The sequence below is a fragment of the Bactrocera tryoni genome, chromosome 4, assembly GCF_016617805.1.
Source record: "Bactrocera tryoni isolate S06 chromosome 4, CSIRO_BtryS06_freeze2, whole genome shotgun sequence".
NCBI classification, from domain to species: domain Eukaryota; kingdom Metazoa; phylum Arthropoda; class Insecta; order Diptera; family Tephritidae; genus Bactrocera; species Bactrocera tryoni.
The window spans coordinates 38,335,887-38,351,625 of record NC_052502.1 but is presented as its reverse complement, the minus strand read 5'-3'; the positions used below and the strand labels follow the sequence as shown (position 1 = coordinate 38,351,625).

General features: G+C 40.0%; 1 protein-coding gene across 1 annotated transcript in view; it reads left to right on the top strand.

Annotated features, from left to right (window-relative positions):
* Positions 1–15,739, top strand: part of LOC120773833 (integrin alpha-PS2) — a 68,091-nt gene that overhangs the window by 18,240 nt on the left and 34,112 nt on the right. The window contains exon 3 of the mRNA XM_040102954.1: positions 10,740–10,837. Within this exon, the coding sequence (XP_039958888.1) occupies positions 10,740–10,837 (98 nt within the window). The remainder of the gene's footprint in view (positions 1–10,739; positions 10,838–15,739) is intronic.

The window sequence follows — 15,739 nt, the reverse complement described above, 5'->3', positions numbered from 1 at the left end:
TATTTTAACGAAATTTTCCGAATATACAAACGGTAGAGCCGACATTATACCACACGTGTATTTGTTCTTAGTATAATAATCCAACATCCCAGCAGGTATCCGGAAAGAAACAATTTACGCTAAATTAGTTGAGGAGCCATTCCTGGCTTAACACTAGATGAATTGAGAAAATATCGAAGGATCGAAAAAACGTTTTCCACAAAATGTTTCAAGAATTCAAATTTGCAAATAAAATTTAATGAATCTTTTAAAATATTTAAAACTGCTGGTTATAGCTGGTCGAAAAATAAAATTTATTTGATATAAAGAAATAAAAATAAATCAAACAAATTATATGGAATATATAATAAGGAATGTTTATAGTAAAAATAAAAAATTAGGTAGGCAGTTAGATTACGATACAGAACCTCGTGACGGAGACCTCGTGGAACCCACTTGGACTGTTGAAACATCAGTTTACTTTGATGCGAAAACTCCAAGATATGGTTTAAAAGATCATAAATATAAAAAAATTTCACTTCATTAAATCCGTTTAGTGTCGGATTTTCTAAATTAAAATACTAAAACTGAGTTATTTTGACTTACCGAAAAACTGCACAATTCGGCTGTTCTACAAAACAGAAAGTGTTTTTAAATATGTTCTTAATTGACATAACCTAATTACATACAAATGTAGCTATGAAAAATAATCAATTCATCTGCATATATGCAATAAAAATTTAATTTGATGCTAGAGTGGCATATAATCTAACTAATAGACACACTTAGCGCGTTGCTTCTAGGCACACTTGAAGAGCATTAGGTGTTGCCTTTGAAATTCTCCTGCCACCTTAAATATTGTTTTCTTTGCTCATTCTCTTTTGTTGAAGCATATAATTAGCTGGCTGCAACCACAAAGTGACCTGGTTGCATGCCACACACGCAACGGCACGGCAAAGAGCATGGAATTTGGCATAAAAGCGTTTTCTTTGAGCTATAACTTACTAAAACAAAAAATTAAGTTTGAAAAAACACGTAATAGATATCTGCTTACAATCTCTACGTGAATCATTAGCTGCGCGCGGCATAACGTCAGCGTTGGCTAAGAATAAAATCATATAATTTATATTTTCACGCCACCTTACGTGACGGCGACGGCAAAGACATTATCATCAGCGGCAGCAGCATCAACTGTTGCTGTTGTTGCCAGTGGGGCCGCAGCATGTCGAAGTGGCGACTCCATTTGTATCATTTGTAGGCGCGCGTGTGTTGCCGTTGATATATGAACGCTTTTGATTTGCTTTTTGGGCGATCGTAATAAATGCACGGCAACAAAGTAATTGTAACAGTTGGGTAACAAAGTGGGAAATATAAAAAACCCAAAACTAAGAGTTACAAACTGAAATTGAAAGCTTTCATCTTCATTTGACACGGCGCGCATTTGGGGCCACGACCGCTGCACTGGCAATAAGGCGCTTGGTGGTAGGGCGATAGACACACATACATATACATATACTATATGCGCGCATACCATCTGCTGTGGTGGCAAAGATTTATGTTATTTCTACAATCATAAAAAAATAATCAGAGAGCCGTCAAGTGAGACCCATAACAGCCCACACGGCATTAGAGCGGCGCGCACTGGTGCCGCGTGCCGTGTGCAGCAACGTTAGCCGAAGAGCCCACAAGCCCACGTCTCTCGTTGCCCACACAAACAAGCTGCTTACTTATCGACTTACACATTTCTTTCCGATATCCGAAAGGTAAAATGCCAATAAAACGTATCGCGGCAATCGCAACGCGTATCGACACATTTCACACATTTCATGGCTGCTGACGGCTGGTGGCCGGCGACCCTCATGCCTGGGCGTAGCGCGACTGGTTGCGGCTGCGTTGTGAGTAAACAGCTTCCACACGCCATTTGCAGCGGCCAGTGCGCAAAATGCTTGCATGCAGATAACTGTAAATGTAGAGGCACAAGCGTGCGCGCGTATGTGTGTGAGTGCATATAAATTATTCACTTGCAAATAACTTGCAAATCATAAATAAATTCGCGACGGAGTAGTCGGTGAAATGGCCATGTGCGCGCGCGCTGATTTGTTGCACATTACCATTAATGGCCTGCTGGTGGCACAGCACGGCAACAGTAACAGCCGCCGACAGGCCGCGCCGCAATAACAAATGGCTGCAAATGTTTGCTACTTGATTTCGGTCTGCTGGAGTAGCTACTTAACGCCCGCTTCGCCTGCGCCGCTGTTGCTACACGCGCTACATCCCTATAAATGCAGGCACTGTCGCCCGCCTTCTTTCACCGCCACTAACCGCAGCGCTACCGCAAATTTGCGGCTGCGGTCGAAGCGCGGTTGCTGCCGTCGCGCGAACAGCCGTCAAAATTGCACAGCGGATGCGCAAATAAAATTATACGCTTTGTGGCAATGCGGCAATTGTTGGTTGCCGCCACGAACGATCGAAAATAAGTGCAACAACAAAAACTAAAACTGAACATAAATAGAAACTGGTAAAAATAAAAATTGCACTCGCGCGCTTAAGTTACTGGCCGCGTTGAGTGGAGCGTGTGCACGCATTTGCATAGTTTTCGCATAAAGTGCGTGGAAAATTTATGCAGAACATCTTGTCGATACACGTCCGCGGCACGTCGCGATGCTTGCCATATTTTATTATGGGCGTTGGGGATGCGCGCTGCGGTGCGGTGCTGCAAGCATCGGCGCACCACAATGCTGACACAATGCCAACGGAAGAGGCAAAATAGAATTTAATTTCAACACTTTGTAGTCGTGCGGACGGACACGCGAGGCAGACGCGCAAATATACAGACGGAAGCTTCGGCTGCAGTGGAACGTGCGCGTTGGGAAGATGTCTGGCTGCATTGCAAATCACGGCATTACATACGGAGGAAGCGACAGTTATTGGGAGCGTATGTGTGTTATACAGTGTACTGCTATCGGATTTATTGAAGATGTTTTAAAAATGATTTCGGAAATATGTAAGGCGTTTAATAGTGGGCGAAAGCACGAATTTCATTCCATCCAATGGCACATTACTCAACGCATACACGAAAATTACAGTCACTTGCTGGTGTCGTGAGTTTAAGATTTAGTCTAAACTTTCCAATTTGTTTATGGCTAAAGAAAATTTAAGAAATTAAATTTCAATGATTTCTGAGCGGAGTTCGAAATAAGGTGTAATGGAAATTTTATCGATTATCGGAATTATGTTAGTATGTTTATCAATCCTTCGTTATCGATGATATTTAAATATTCTAGTTGTTGTGTGAGGACGAAGAGCCTGACAAACTGGGGGAATGCTCGAAATTCCTAAGAAAAGATGCGATGACTAACAGAAGGTTTCAAGACCGGAACATACATACTCTTGTATAACCCCCAGAGGTGATCTAGTGACCGATGCCCAGAGCAAACTGAAATTATGGAGGGAACACTTCTCCAGCTTGATAAATGGCAGTGAAAGCTTAAGACCAGGAGATGGTGAATCCGATTCCCCCATCGATGACGATGGAGCAGACGTTCCATTGCCCGACCATGAAGAGATTTGAATAGTAATTACCCGCATAAAGAATAACAAAGCGGCGGGGGTCGATGGATAGACGGCCAAGCTATTCAATTGCGGCGGTGAAGAACTGATAAGAAGCATGCATCAGCTTCATTGTAGATAATGGTCGGACGAAAGTTTGCCCGACGATTGCAATTTAAGTGTGCTCTGACCAAACCACAAAAATGGAGGCCCCACAATCGACGCCAACTACCGTTGGATAAGCCTCCTCAATATCGCATATAAGATTCAATCGAGCGTATTGTGTGAAATATTAAAGTCCACCGTCAACAAACTGATTGGACCTTATCAGTGTGGCTTTAGACCTAGCAAATCAACTGACCAGATGTTTACCACGCGTCAAAGTCTTGGAAAAGACTCGTGAAAAGAGGATCGACACACACCACCTCTTCATCGATTTCAGAGCTGCTTTTGACAGCACGAAAAGGAGCTGCCTGTATGTACGACGCTATGTCTGATAGCGGCCCAAAACTAATAAGGCTGTGTAAACTGAACCTTGTGAACGAGGGTAAGACGAAATATCTCCTGTCATCAAACAAAAAGTCCTTGTACTCGCGACTTGGCTGCCACGTCACAGTTGACAGTCATAACTTCGAATATCTTGTACCCAGTGTACCTTTCGCCTATCTTTTAACCAGTGTAACCACCGACAACAATGTCAGCCTAGAAATCCAATGCAGAATAACTCTTGCCAACTGGTGCTACTTCGGACTGAGTAGGCAATTGAGAAGTAAAGGCCTTTCTCGACGAACAAAAACCAAACTCTATAAGTCACTCGTTATTCATGGAGAAGATCTGATAAGTTGACGCTATGAGTTTTCGAGAGAAAGGTTCTGCGGAAGATTTATGTCCATCTGCGTATTGGCAAACAGCGAATATCGCAATCGATGGGACGATGAACTGTACCAGATATACGATGACATTGACATACATAGTTCAGCGTATTAAGGGACGGCAGCTAGGACATGTAGTCCGAATGGAAGAACATGCTCCTGCTCTGAAAGTATTACACGCAATACTCACCGGGGGAAGCATAGGAAGAGGAAGATCTCCAATCCATTGGAAATATCAGCTGAAGAAAAACCTGAATCCACTTGGAATCTCCAATTGTCTACACCAATTAAGAAGAAAAACCCGATCTGATCAGCAGATGAATTAAGCTACGTTGACGAGCATCTTTTTTGCGACCTTTGTTCGAAGTTGTTTTTGCAAAGGATTCGGGGCTTTTGGTAAGACTGACTGTGTTGAGATTATTAACAATTTTTTTTTGCAATTTGAAAGAGAAAAGAATTCAATTTGAAGTTTGAGGCAGTGAGCTTCATATAAAAAGTTATTCTTGAGTGCTGAGTATAATTTTATCACGGTGTTGAGTACAAGCTCTCAAGCTATAATATTTGAGAAGATCAAATCCACTTATGAGGTCTATTACTTGATACGAAACTTAAATTTCCAGTGAGGCACCCAATTAAAATTTCTTTTTTCTTCAGCTCATATTCAAATCTAATTGTCGGCTATAAATCTTGATCTGTATATAACACATTAATGATTCAATATTCTATGACAACCCTGGTTGTTAACTGTAAGTACGAACGATATTTCTCAATTTAGCGAATATAAAAGGGCACTCTGGTAGAATAACACAACTAAATCCATTTCTGAATACGACATACCGAGGCCGCTTCATATAAACTAAAACTAGAAAAATGACATTTCAACACTACAAGTAGCGGAATCACACCACTGTGCAGCGTGTGCATGCAAATGTGGACGCTGTCGTTTGCAAATGTCTCGCATATTTACAATGTTCGTTCCCATCGTTAATCGCCATCGAATGGCGTGCAGTGCATTCATCTGCGGATTGCAGCGCGTCTCCTCACAGGCGAACGCCAAGCAGTTGTTACTATTTCGCTGCTTTCTTTTATTATTGGCTATTTTTATTTGTGGCGGATATTTGTATTTGTTGTTGTTGTTTTGTTCAAAGTTTGCGGTTCATTACTATAACTTTGTGCCGCAATCAGCGTATAATCGGCGCGAGGCAGCAAGTCAATTCGCCAAAGTACAACTAAAAGCGCCATAAAAATGCAAATTCATGTTTATTACCCGCAGCGGCGCACTCAGCGCGCAAGCAACTAACATGTGCGGGACGACCCCTACAAGCGCACCTTCAGCCGCCACAGCTTCCAGACGGAGAGTCAGCAGGAGAACTGCCTTCAAGTGCAATGCGTAGCGCAAGCAAGTGAAGTGTGGAGTGCGCGGCTGGTGCATGAGCCCGCGGCAAATGGTGAACGCGGCAGGCGAACGAAGACGCGGATAAGTATATGTGAGTTAGCGTCTCGACAGATGTTCACAACTAGCGCGTTTGATGCCGCGTTCATATATACAGTATATATATTCACCAGTAGTTGACTGTTGAGCTGACGAAGTGTTAATGAAATTCTTGAGTGCGCAACGGCTTTGGCGGTCTGCCGCGCGTCCGCCGATTACTTGCGGCTTTCGACTTAAGTAGCGGCTGTTGTTGCATTGGCACTTAATGTTGTGCGCTAATTCACTTTCAGTTGCATCTGCATTAGCGGCACAGTATAGAGTGCTTGGGTTGTTGATGTTGTTGCACTTAAGTGCTTAATATGCAATATGCGGCCGCGCAATGTCAGCACTTGTGTATATATAGCGAGAATTAATGCATAATTACATACGTACGAGCATAAATATTTACCGTAACTTATAAATATTATGCAAATGTGCCACAACATCAATATTTGCCACATTGCGAACACACACACACACCTACAAACGTGCTTTAAAGACAAGATCGGGCGACACGCCAAGGTTGGGCGTTTGGTCGTTGCAGCGCTTCGCTTGATGAATGGGCGAGCGCCTGCGTTAACGTCATTTGATCGGGCGTCGCATTGCCGCCGCCAAGCGGTCATTGGCGGACAGACCGGTATGAGCGCTGCCGGCACCCAAATATAAAACACTGTGATATAGTGCTACTTGGGATGCATTTGAGCGCTAGGTGTGCGCACCGTGTTGACAGCGGTGACGTAAACTACGTGCTACGCATCGCAAATCGTCTGCGTCAATTGGCGGATTGTTGATCGCGAGGCAAGAATAACGCAAAGCGTGGCGACGCGCAGCCCCAGCAGCGATGACTATGACAGTTGGCAGCACTTGCAACTGTTTTATTTTGCAGCAAAATTTTTTCTTTGTTTTTCTCAATTTAATTTTCGCAGTGTCACCAAATTGGAAAGGAAATGCGCAAGCGCATGCGCACAGTCATATTCCCTAAGTGTTAAAAAATGATCAAAAACATCAAATGAAGCGTAAATAACTTTATTACATGCATATTTTTTCTTTGTTTCATTGTGCATATTGACGGCTGATAAATTTTTCTCTTCCTTCCTGTCTACACATACACATTTACATATATATATTAATTGATTGCAATTTGTATAGAAGGATTAAGTAAATGCTTCATACGCTTGAAAGGTAATATTGCTAGTGATAGCTTGTGGCTTCTTGTGAAATTGCGTAGTTATTTATATGCACTACTGCACCTGAAACGCATTTGCACCGATTTATTAGCAAACTATGTGTTCGTATGCACCATATAATATTTTAATTCTGAATGTATCCGAGTTGTGATATATTGCCATATAAATTCTATTTATCTATTTATTACTTTTTTCCATTTGTGAAGGTCTCTGTTTATGTGTATGAGTTAGCAAACCAAGGTTAAGCATTTTCTAGACAAAACCACTTAAGTTGACTTAAGACTTGACGCAGTGATTGTTGCAGATATTATTAAACCACTTGGTTTCACTACCTGTACAATAATTAATAAATAATAAACTAATATTAGGTAGTCGAAGAAGTATTTTCGTATTTTGGAAAAGATTGATGGTCACATAAGCAGTCATGACATCGCTAAGGAACTTAACATTAATCACCAAACGGTTTGAAACATTTAAAAAAGGCTGATTATAAAAAGAAGCTCGATGTTTGGGTTCCAAATGAATTGTCTGTGAAAAATTTTATGGACCGAATGAACATCTGCGATTCTTTGCTGAAACGAAATGATACCAAACAATTTCTGAAGCGAATGGTAACAGGAGACGAAAAGTGGATCAAATACGACAGTAATGTGCGAAAAAGATCGTGGTTCAACCGTGGTGAAGCTCAACAAATGGTAGCAAAGCCAGGATTGACGCCTCGAAAGGTTATGCTGAGTGTTTGGTGGGATTGGAAAGGAATCATCAACTATCAGCTGCCCCAGCCTAATCGAACGATTGATTCTACATTTTACTGCCAACAACTGATGAGATTGAAGCAAACAATCGAAAAAACGGCCAGAACTGATCAACAGAAAGGGCTTCGTATTCCATCAGGACAACGCTAGAACACACATATCTTTGATGACTCGGCAATAACTGTGAGAGCTTGTCTGGGAAGTTTTGATGCATCCACCATATAGCCTTGACATTGCATCATCGGACTACCATCAGTTTCGAACAATACAGAACTCCCTAAACGGAGTAAAGTTGGTTTCAAGAGAAGCCCGTGAAAATTACGTGTCGCAGTTTTTCGGAAAAGAAATACGAAAATACTCTTTCGACTACCCCTATTCGCATTTGATGCGTCGAAATCTCTACTCGAAGCCTTTTTTTAGATTTTTGATAAAAGGAGTAATTAATAGTTTTTTTGTTAAAAAAAGTGAAATATTTTCTGAAACAAGAGGCAATTAGGATTGATTTCCTGAGTTTTCAGTATAGTTTGAGTATGTATTTTGTGTTAGAAGCTATAAACATGTGAGCAAAATATATAAAAATAACTCACGAAAAAAATTCAGCGAAATATGTTCCATATTATACAAAAAATATAAAACCTCAATTGTTAGTTTTTTTTATTATCGAATAAATATTCTCAAATCATAACCAAATGTACCTATTACTGAGGTTTCAATATCAAGGCTTGTAACTACAATGATTTGACTGTATCCACGTTTGATTCTTATTACAATCTGAATAGGGTATCCTAAGTCTGTCACGAAGCTTGTAACATCCAGAAAGAAACAACACTCGTTGTGATTTACTTGAGTACCTGATGTCGACCCCCTAACCTCATGGTGTTTAAAAGCACATACAAGAAGATCAAGACAATGCGTTGATCAGCACCTAAAATAATACGTGCTTTTTGCAAGCACTATTTGATTCCAATTAATCGGGTGGAAGGGAAACCTTTTCCACCTTGATCGGGTTCAAAGCCGATCTAAGACATCTGGCGTGCTGTGGGTCCGCCTGCAGTGCGACTACAAACTGAATAGAAATTTCGATTATACAAGTACATGCTTTTAGGTTTAACCCATAGCCATCACGAAACTGCCCAAAGGACCAAACCCAATAAGCAGATTGGAGCGAATTCCAAGGGCTAACTGCTCCCCTGGTACCAGATTTAAGTCTTCGCTCAGAACTTGGAGCTCTTGCTACTACCAGTAGAACTTAATGTTCAAACTCAATGACTGGTGACATTTGTCGCATTGTTCAAATGTCTTTTTATTAGAAGGAATCTTATTCAAAGTCTATAATATCAGTTCAATCTGAGTATTAAAGCACTATTTCTGACAAGAATGTGCTGAAATTTCATGGCAAGCCAACAGACATAGTGCATATCCAAAAGGAAACGCCAGATATCTTATAAAGTATGTTTTTACGTGATAATCGTGATAAGTTGAGTAGATTGTGCGATTGTCTGCAAATACATGAACTAGTCACTCAGTTTTTGAGATACCGATCTAACCACTATTCCAACCACTATAGTATATAGCTGCCAAACAAACTGATCTTTCAAAATCAAACCCTCGTATGAAGAGCTTTTTAATTGGACGAGATATCTTCACAGTATTTGCCATGGATTATTCTTGGCAGGAACCTTTTATAAAGGTAATAGGACTGATTTTCTTCCGCCGCGAAAATGCAGCGTGCGTGTTGAAGTATGCCATGAAAATTTAAACATTTGTGAAATTGTCATGGATCTTTGAGTATGATGCAGAAACAAAGAGGCAATCTTCCGAGTGGCACACGCCCAGAAAAGGGAAAAATGAGCGAATCCAAAGCGAATTTGCGCTTTGTCTTTTTTGCCATCAAAGGCATTGCCACCATGAATTTGCATCTCCTGGACAAACCGTTAACGACAAGTTTTACGTGGAATTCCTCAAGAGACTCAACCGAAGGATCAATTGGGTCCGACAAGACATCGTAGCCGATTGGAAGTTGCACCACGTCTTTCTTGTGAACAACTACTTAACTAAGGCCGACATCCCAATGCTTCCCCAGTCGCCTTAAAGCCCAGATGTGGCCCCCCGACCTTTTTTTTTTGCCTCCTTGCATGAAAAGACCGATGAAAAGTAAACATTTTAAGGCGAAATAGGGGATGCAAGCAGCACGCACCTCGGCTCTCAACTCTATTTTGGAGAATGGCTTCCGTGACGCCTTCAAAGCTTGGAAATCGCGCTGGCAGCGCTGCATCGACGCAGAAGGAGCCAATATTGAAAGTTTTTAAAGAATTGTCACGATTAGTTCAATACATTTTTTTAAATCAACTCAGTGTATTATTTTCCGGACAAACCCTGCATTAGCTGCGGCCAAAGTTGACGTTTTTTCTTGTTAGTATATATTTTTAAAATAATTTTAAGGATTCATTTAATTTTAATATTTAAGTATATATATTTGAAGGAGAAAACATTGATCGGGTTAACTATATTTTTGCTACTTTTATTTTACTTTCGCTTTTTTTATTATATTAATGTTTTCGATGCTGCAAACCTTTGGGTGTGGCGAATCGAACAAGCAACTGGCATAACCAAATTAAGAAGAAAGAAAAGTGAACTGTTATGCCACTTAAGTGAGAAATCTAACTGGATTCTTATATAAAATTGAACTATATAACTTTACAGTTACTTTCTCAAACTATTTTTGGACATGAGAGCCTAGCTCAAACCTCCCGAGCAATAAAACACGCATAATATACACCGTTTGAAAGATTTATATTATTTGCGCTCACCATGCAAATTACAATATTTTAAGTTTAATTGTGCTTATGCTTTCAATGTAAACTGGAGTGTAATTAAGCAAAATATGTTAAAATTTTATCTCTAACGGCATTTGCATATCTTGCAGGAAATCATCGCAACACTTACGGCGACGTTATCGAACGAAAATCCTATCAGTGGCTCGGCGCCACGGTCTCCACCAGTCGAGACAACGATTTGATTGTGGTAAGTAGTGAAAATAGTGGAAATCGAAAGGCAACTATATATAGTATATATAAATAAAAGTGTATTACAAAAGTGAATTATTTGTGAAATTAAAATGCGAAGCGTGAAAGTACCGTTTAGTGCGTCTAAATTGTGGGCAGTTTAGAGCTCAAGCGCCATTGCACGATTTAACTTTAATTTAAATGATTTTGTTTTTGTTGGTCATTCGCATGCGACGCTTCATGAAAACCTTGTACGCAAGCGAAAATTGGGTTTACGACATTGACAAATAAAGGCGACGACGACGAAGATTTAACAACGCCGCAATGTTTACTTTATTTTACCTGCAATGAGCACTTTCATTTTCAATACAACAACAATGTGGCTAAAACGCGGGAGCATTGCTTAACACGAGCAGCAGCGTAAGCGTTTTGGGGCAGACAAAAGCGCTGACAGATACGCTCTTTGTGTGTGTGTGTGTGAGTTTGTGTATGGGCGAAGATTAGTCATGCCGACGTACTTTTTTATGCCATAAACGAGCTAAGCCGAATTCATATATGCTATTGAGTGTGTGTGTGTGCGTGTGTCTCCGACCGCAGTCTACCGGGCCGACAAAAAACTGCTGAACTAGTTTCGACAAATTGTGGTCGCGGTGTGACATGTGTGCTAATGCAGTTATTTACCGTTCCTCACTCTATGGCTATATAGTAGATCGATTGTGACTGGCGTAAATGTTGGCCATTATCAGCGCTGTCAATAAACCCCGAAAACACTGTTATGTCTGCATCGGTGACAGCTTGAGCGAAATCTATGAAACTGAAGCACGAAAATCACGTCGTGTACGAAGTTGGCCAACGTAGGGGCACAAGTGGGCGACGCAAAGCCAATCAACCTGTAACAAGTGGGTGGGCGGCTAATAAACATACATACATACAAACATGCATATGAAAGTATTTTTATGTATATTCGTTTTTGTGTTGTAAGTGAGCGTGAGTAGACCGCGGAAGCCACTTAGCGCGGGCGGGCGACATGATATGTCTGTGTGTTTGTATGAATGTATGTTTCTTGGTATTACTTCTGCATTTACATATCTATAGATTGCTTTTCATGTTTGTTTACAGGTAGTATTAGTAAGCTTCGCGGGTGGGCGGATGTTGGAATAAAATGTGAGTTTTCGAAAATTCAGCAGAAATCGGTAGAACAAGCAAAGGTGGGCCATAAATAGAATATTGACATAAAAAATATGTGTAATTATGATATTATTAACAAAATAAGAAAAAAAAACAAAATAAAATTTAATATAATATGGACGAATAAAATCAAGACAAATAAATTTAAAAAAAAATATATAGTAATTAAAAAAAATGTATTAAAACAAGTAAAAACTTAAATTCGACAGCGCCGAAGCAATAATACCCTTCATAGGTGCATTTCTAATAGTATAAAAGGATATATAAATAATTTTATCTTTCTGATCGGCTACTTTGTATAGCAGCTATAAGCTATAGTATTTCGGTACGATTAATTTCTTCGAAGATTCTTCTCTTACCTTTCCTAATAATCTATGTCAATTTTCGTAAAGATATCTTGTCCAGTAAAAAGTTTTCATACAAGGACTGGATTTCGAGCGATTTCTTTGTATGGAAACTATTTGCTATAGTGGTCCGATCTGAACAATTCCTTCAGAGAATGTAGAACAATCCGTTCGTTAAGTTTTGTGAAGATATTCCGTCAAAAAGAAATGTTTTCTATATAAGGACAAAATTTTAGATCGTTATCTCAAAAACTGAGTGTCTAGTTTGTGTATACACAGACAGAAGGACGGAGGGACAGACAGACGGACATGGCTAAATCGACTCAACTTGTCAAAATAAAATACTATCATAGGCTTTATGCGCTTTGTCGATTTGTGAATGTCTTATGATCTAAGGTATAGGAGTTTATAGGACGGATGCTATCCAAATAAGATCTCAGTTAGAATCGACTTCGTAACCTAACCTTAACAATAATACCTCTATAAGTTTCAATATATGGATCTGTATGTTTACCTCTGTCCTGATCTATTTATTTGCCTTTATATATTTCTATTTCCAGCTATAGTTCTATCTTTATACCGATTTTAATTTTTATTCCTTTACTATTTCAATTATATGTAATTTATTTCAATTTCTTCCTCTATTTTCATCACTGTCTCTAATTCTATGTTTATATTTACTTCCATATCTGCGCCCTATACGGATATAGATATAGACATACCTTCATTAAAATTTCTTCTATCTTTATCTCTAACTCCGCCTCCATCTCCGCCTTCTCCTTCATATCTATCTTTATTTCCATAGCTTTTTTTCTCTCGTCATTGACCTCAACTGAATAAGGAAGCGAAGCAAATGGTTCTGGTTGTGAACCAGGACAAGACGAAATACCTCCTGTTATCAAACAAACACTTATCGCATTCGCGACTTGGCTCCCACGTCACTGTTGATTATCATAACTTCGAAGTCGTATATAATTTCGTCTATCTTCGAACCTGCATTAACACCAACAACAACGTCAGCCTCGAAATCCAGCGCAGAATAACTATTGGCTACAAGTGCTACTTCGGACTGAGTAGGTAATTGATTGGGAAGTAAAGTTCTCTCTCGACGAATACAGACCAGACTGCACTCTCATCACTTCTATCCTGTCATATGGTGAAAAGGCCTGGCCAATCACATCATCTGATGAGTCGGTCTTAGGAGTTTTCGAGAGAAAAGTTTTGTGGAAGATGTATGGGTCTTTCCGCATGGATAACGGCGAACACCGCAGTCGCTGTACGAGATTTATGGCGATAAACAAGAGACAGTAGCTGCGCTGGCTAGGTCAAGTTGTCCGGATGGAAGAGAACACTCCAGCTTTAAAGGTTTTCGATTCAGTACCCGCCGGTGGAAGCAGAGGAAGAGGAACACTTCTATTTCGTTGGAGAGATCAGGTGGAGAGCACCTGGCTGTATTTGGTATCTCGAATTGACACCAAATCGCGAAAAAATGAACGACTGGCGCGCTGTTGTTAACTGGGCTATAACCTCTACGCGAGTAAAGAAGAAGAAAACTTCTCTCCCTCTATGCCTCTATTTTTCTATCTGTGCCTCTATCTCTACCACGAAATCAGCCTATATTTTTTCTTATTTTCCTTTCTTGATCCATATTTCCCCTGTATCCTTTTAACCATCTCCAATTATCTCATCTCTCTTGCATCTATGTATGTATATACTGATCTCTCAATAGTGTCAAAATTTGCTTTTGAAAATTGAAAACAAAAATGTTCGGTGTAATCCATTGCCACAGCAAGACACTGATTGCCCAATCAACGCTTACCTACCACAGTTGCAACATTCACCTTGTTGCAACTTCTCACTGTGTAGATATTCGATTTCAATATTCTCAATGCGGTTCGCTGCGTTGCATTATAAATTCTATAGTACAGTTTTCCACATGCCACACAGTTGATTATGTTTTTGTTGGTTTTTCTACTTTTATTGTTGTTGGGCTTTTTGTTTGGCTTGGCGTAATCTTAATGCCCGCCTCGGTCGGAAAAGCCACAAATTAAGGCACACAATTGACGTTTAGTAGATGCCTCGTGTCAGATTAAGGTGTGCCAACTGCCGCATTGATTTCTTGATTACTTGATTTCTCAACTACTTACACACACACTCACACTTGCAACATTTTTGCCCTCAACTCAATTTACAGTATGGTAGAGAGCTTAAACGCTTTTTAATTGTACAGTCATCAACGAGGGAGTAGTTTATGTGCGAGCCGAAAATTTATTGGCGCCTTGTAGTGAGTTGACCTGCTTTGACCGAAGACAGTGTGTGTGTGTGTGCTTGTCTATTGAAATTCTGTTTTTATTTGTGCTCTGTGTAATCACCAATTAACTTTGATTTTTGTGGCATTTTTTTTTATCCGTTGGCCGAGTTGATCGCCTCCGCACTAACGGTATGGCGAGAACTTGCAACGCGTGTTTATGCTTCCGCCTCACGCTATGTGGCCGGAGGAAGCACCTTGCTGTGTCAGGTGATGATGATGACCTACCGCGTTGCATGCTTTTATTGCCACCGATGCTTAACCATTAATGGTGGCTTTAAATGGCCAAAGGTGTGTTCCGAGATGCGTGGCCTTCAAAATTTTATTGACAGCGCGAAATCGATTCAATTTCGTTAAGGTTTATAGGTTGGCAGTCAATTTCAATATACGTACGGTAAATGTATGTATGAGAGGGTGGTGGTTAGCGCCTTCACACACACTCACTTTACGGGAACGCCTAATAATATTTGCTCATTTAGTCATTTGATGGCTCTAGGTCAGTTTCGCTGAGTTGCAACATTTTTGAAGCAGGGTCACTAGTGCAATTCTATAGCCTGAAAGTCAATGTGGATGTCTTATTTGGGTCAGGCGCACCATATTCTACTTTTATGTACCTCTGTGTTTGTTACTATGGTTGAAGGTAAATAGATAGTCAGGTGGTGCATCGTAAACAGCTTTGATGTGGTTCAATTAAATATTAATTAGAAAATTTAAAGGCATTGGTTTTAAGATTTGAGACGACTGTATTTCGCAAGTGTTATTTAATACTAGAAGAATGTTATTTTTGGTAATTTTAATATTTTTAGTGAACACATTTAAGATGTGCGCTAAGTTGTTAAACATCATGAAGAAAATTTTATCTGAGTTGATCGGGCCTTTGCCAAGTGGTTTAAGAAACATGAAAAAGACGTTAGCTTCGGTGGTCATTATATATAATACCCTTCACAAATAAACAAGTTCTCCGTATAAGAGCTTGCTTTTGACCGTTCAGTTTGTATTGCAGCTATAAGTAATCTGATCTGAACACTTTTTTTCGGAGATAATATCGTTGTTTAAGGCAATAATCCTGGCCAAATTTCGT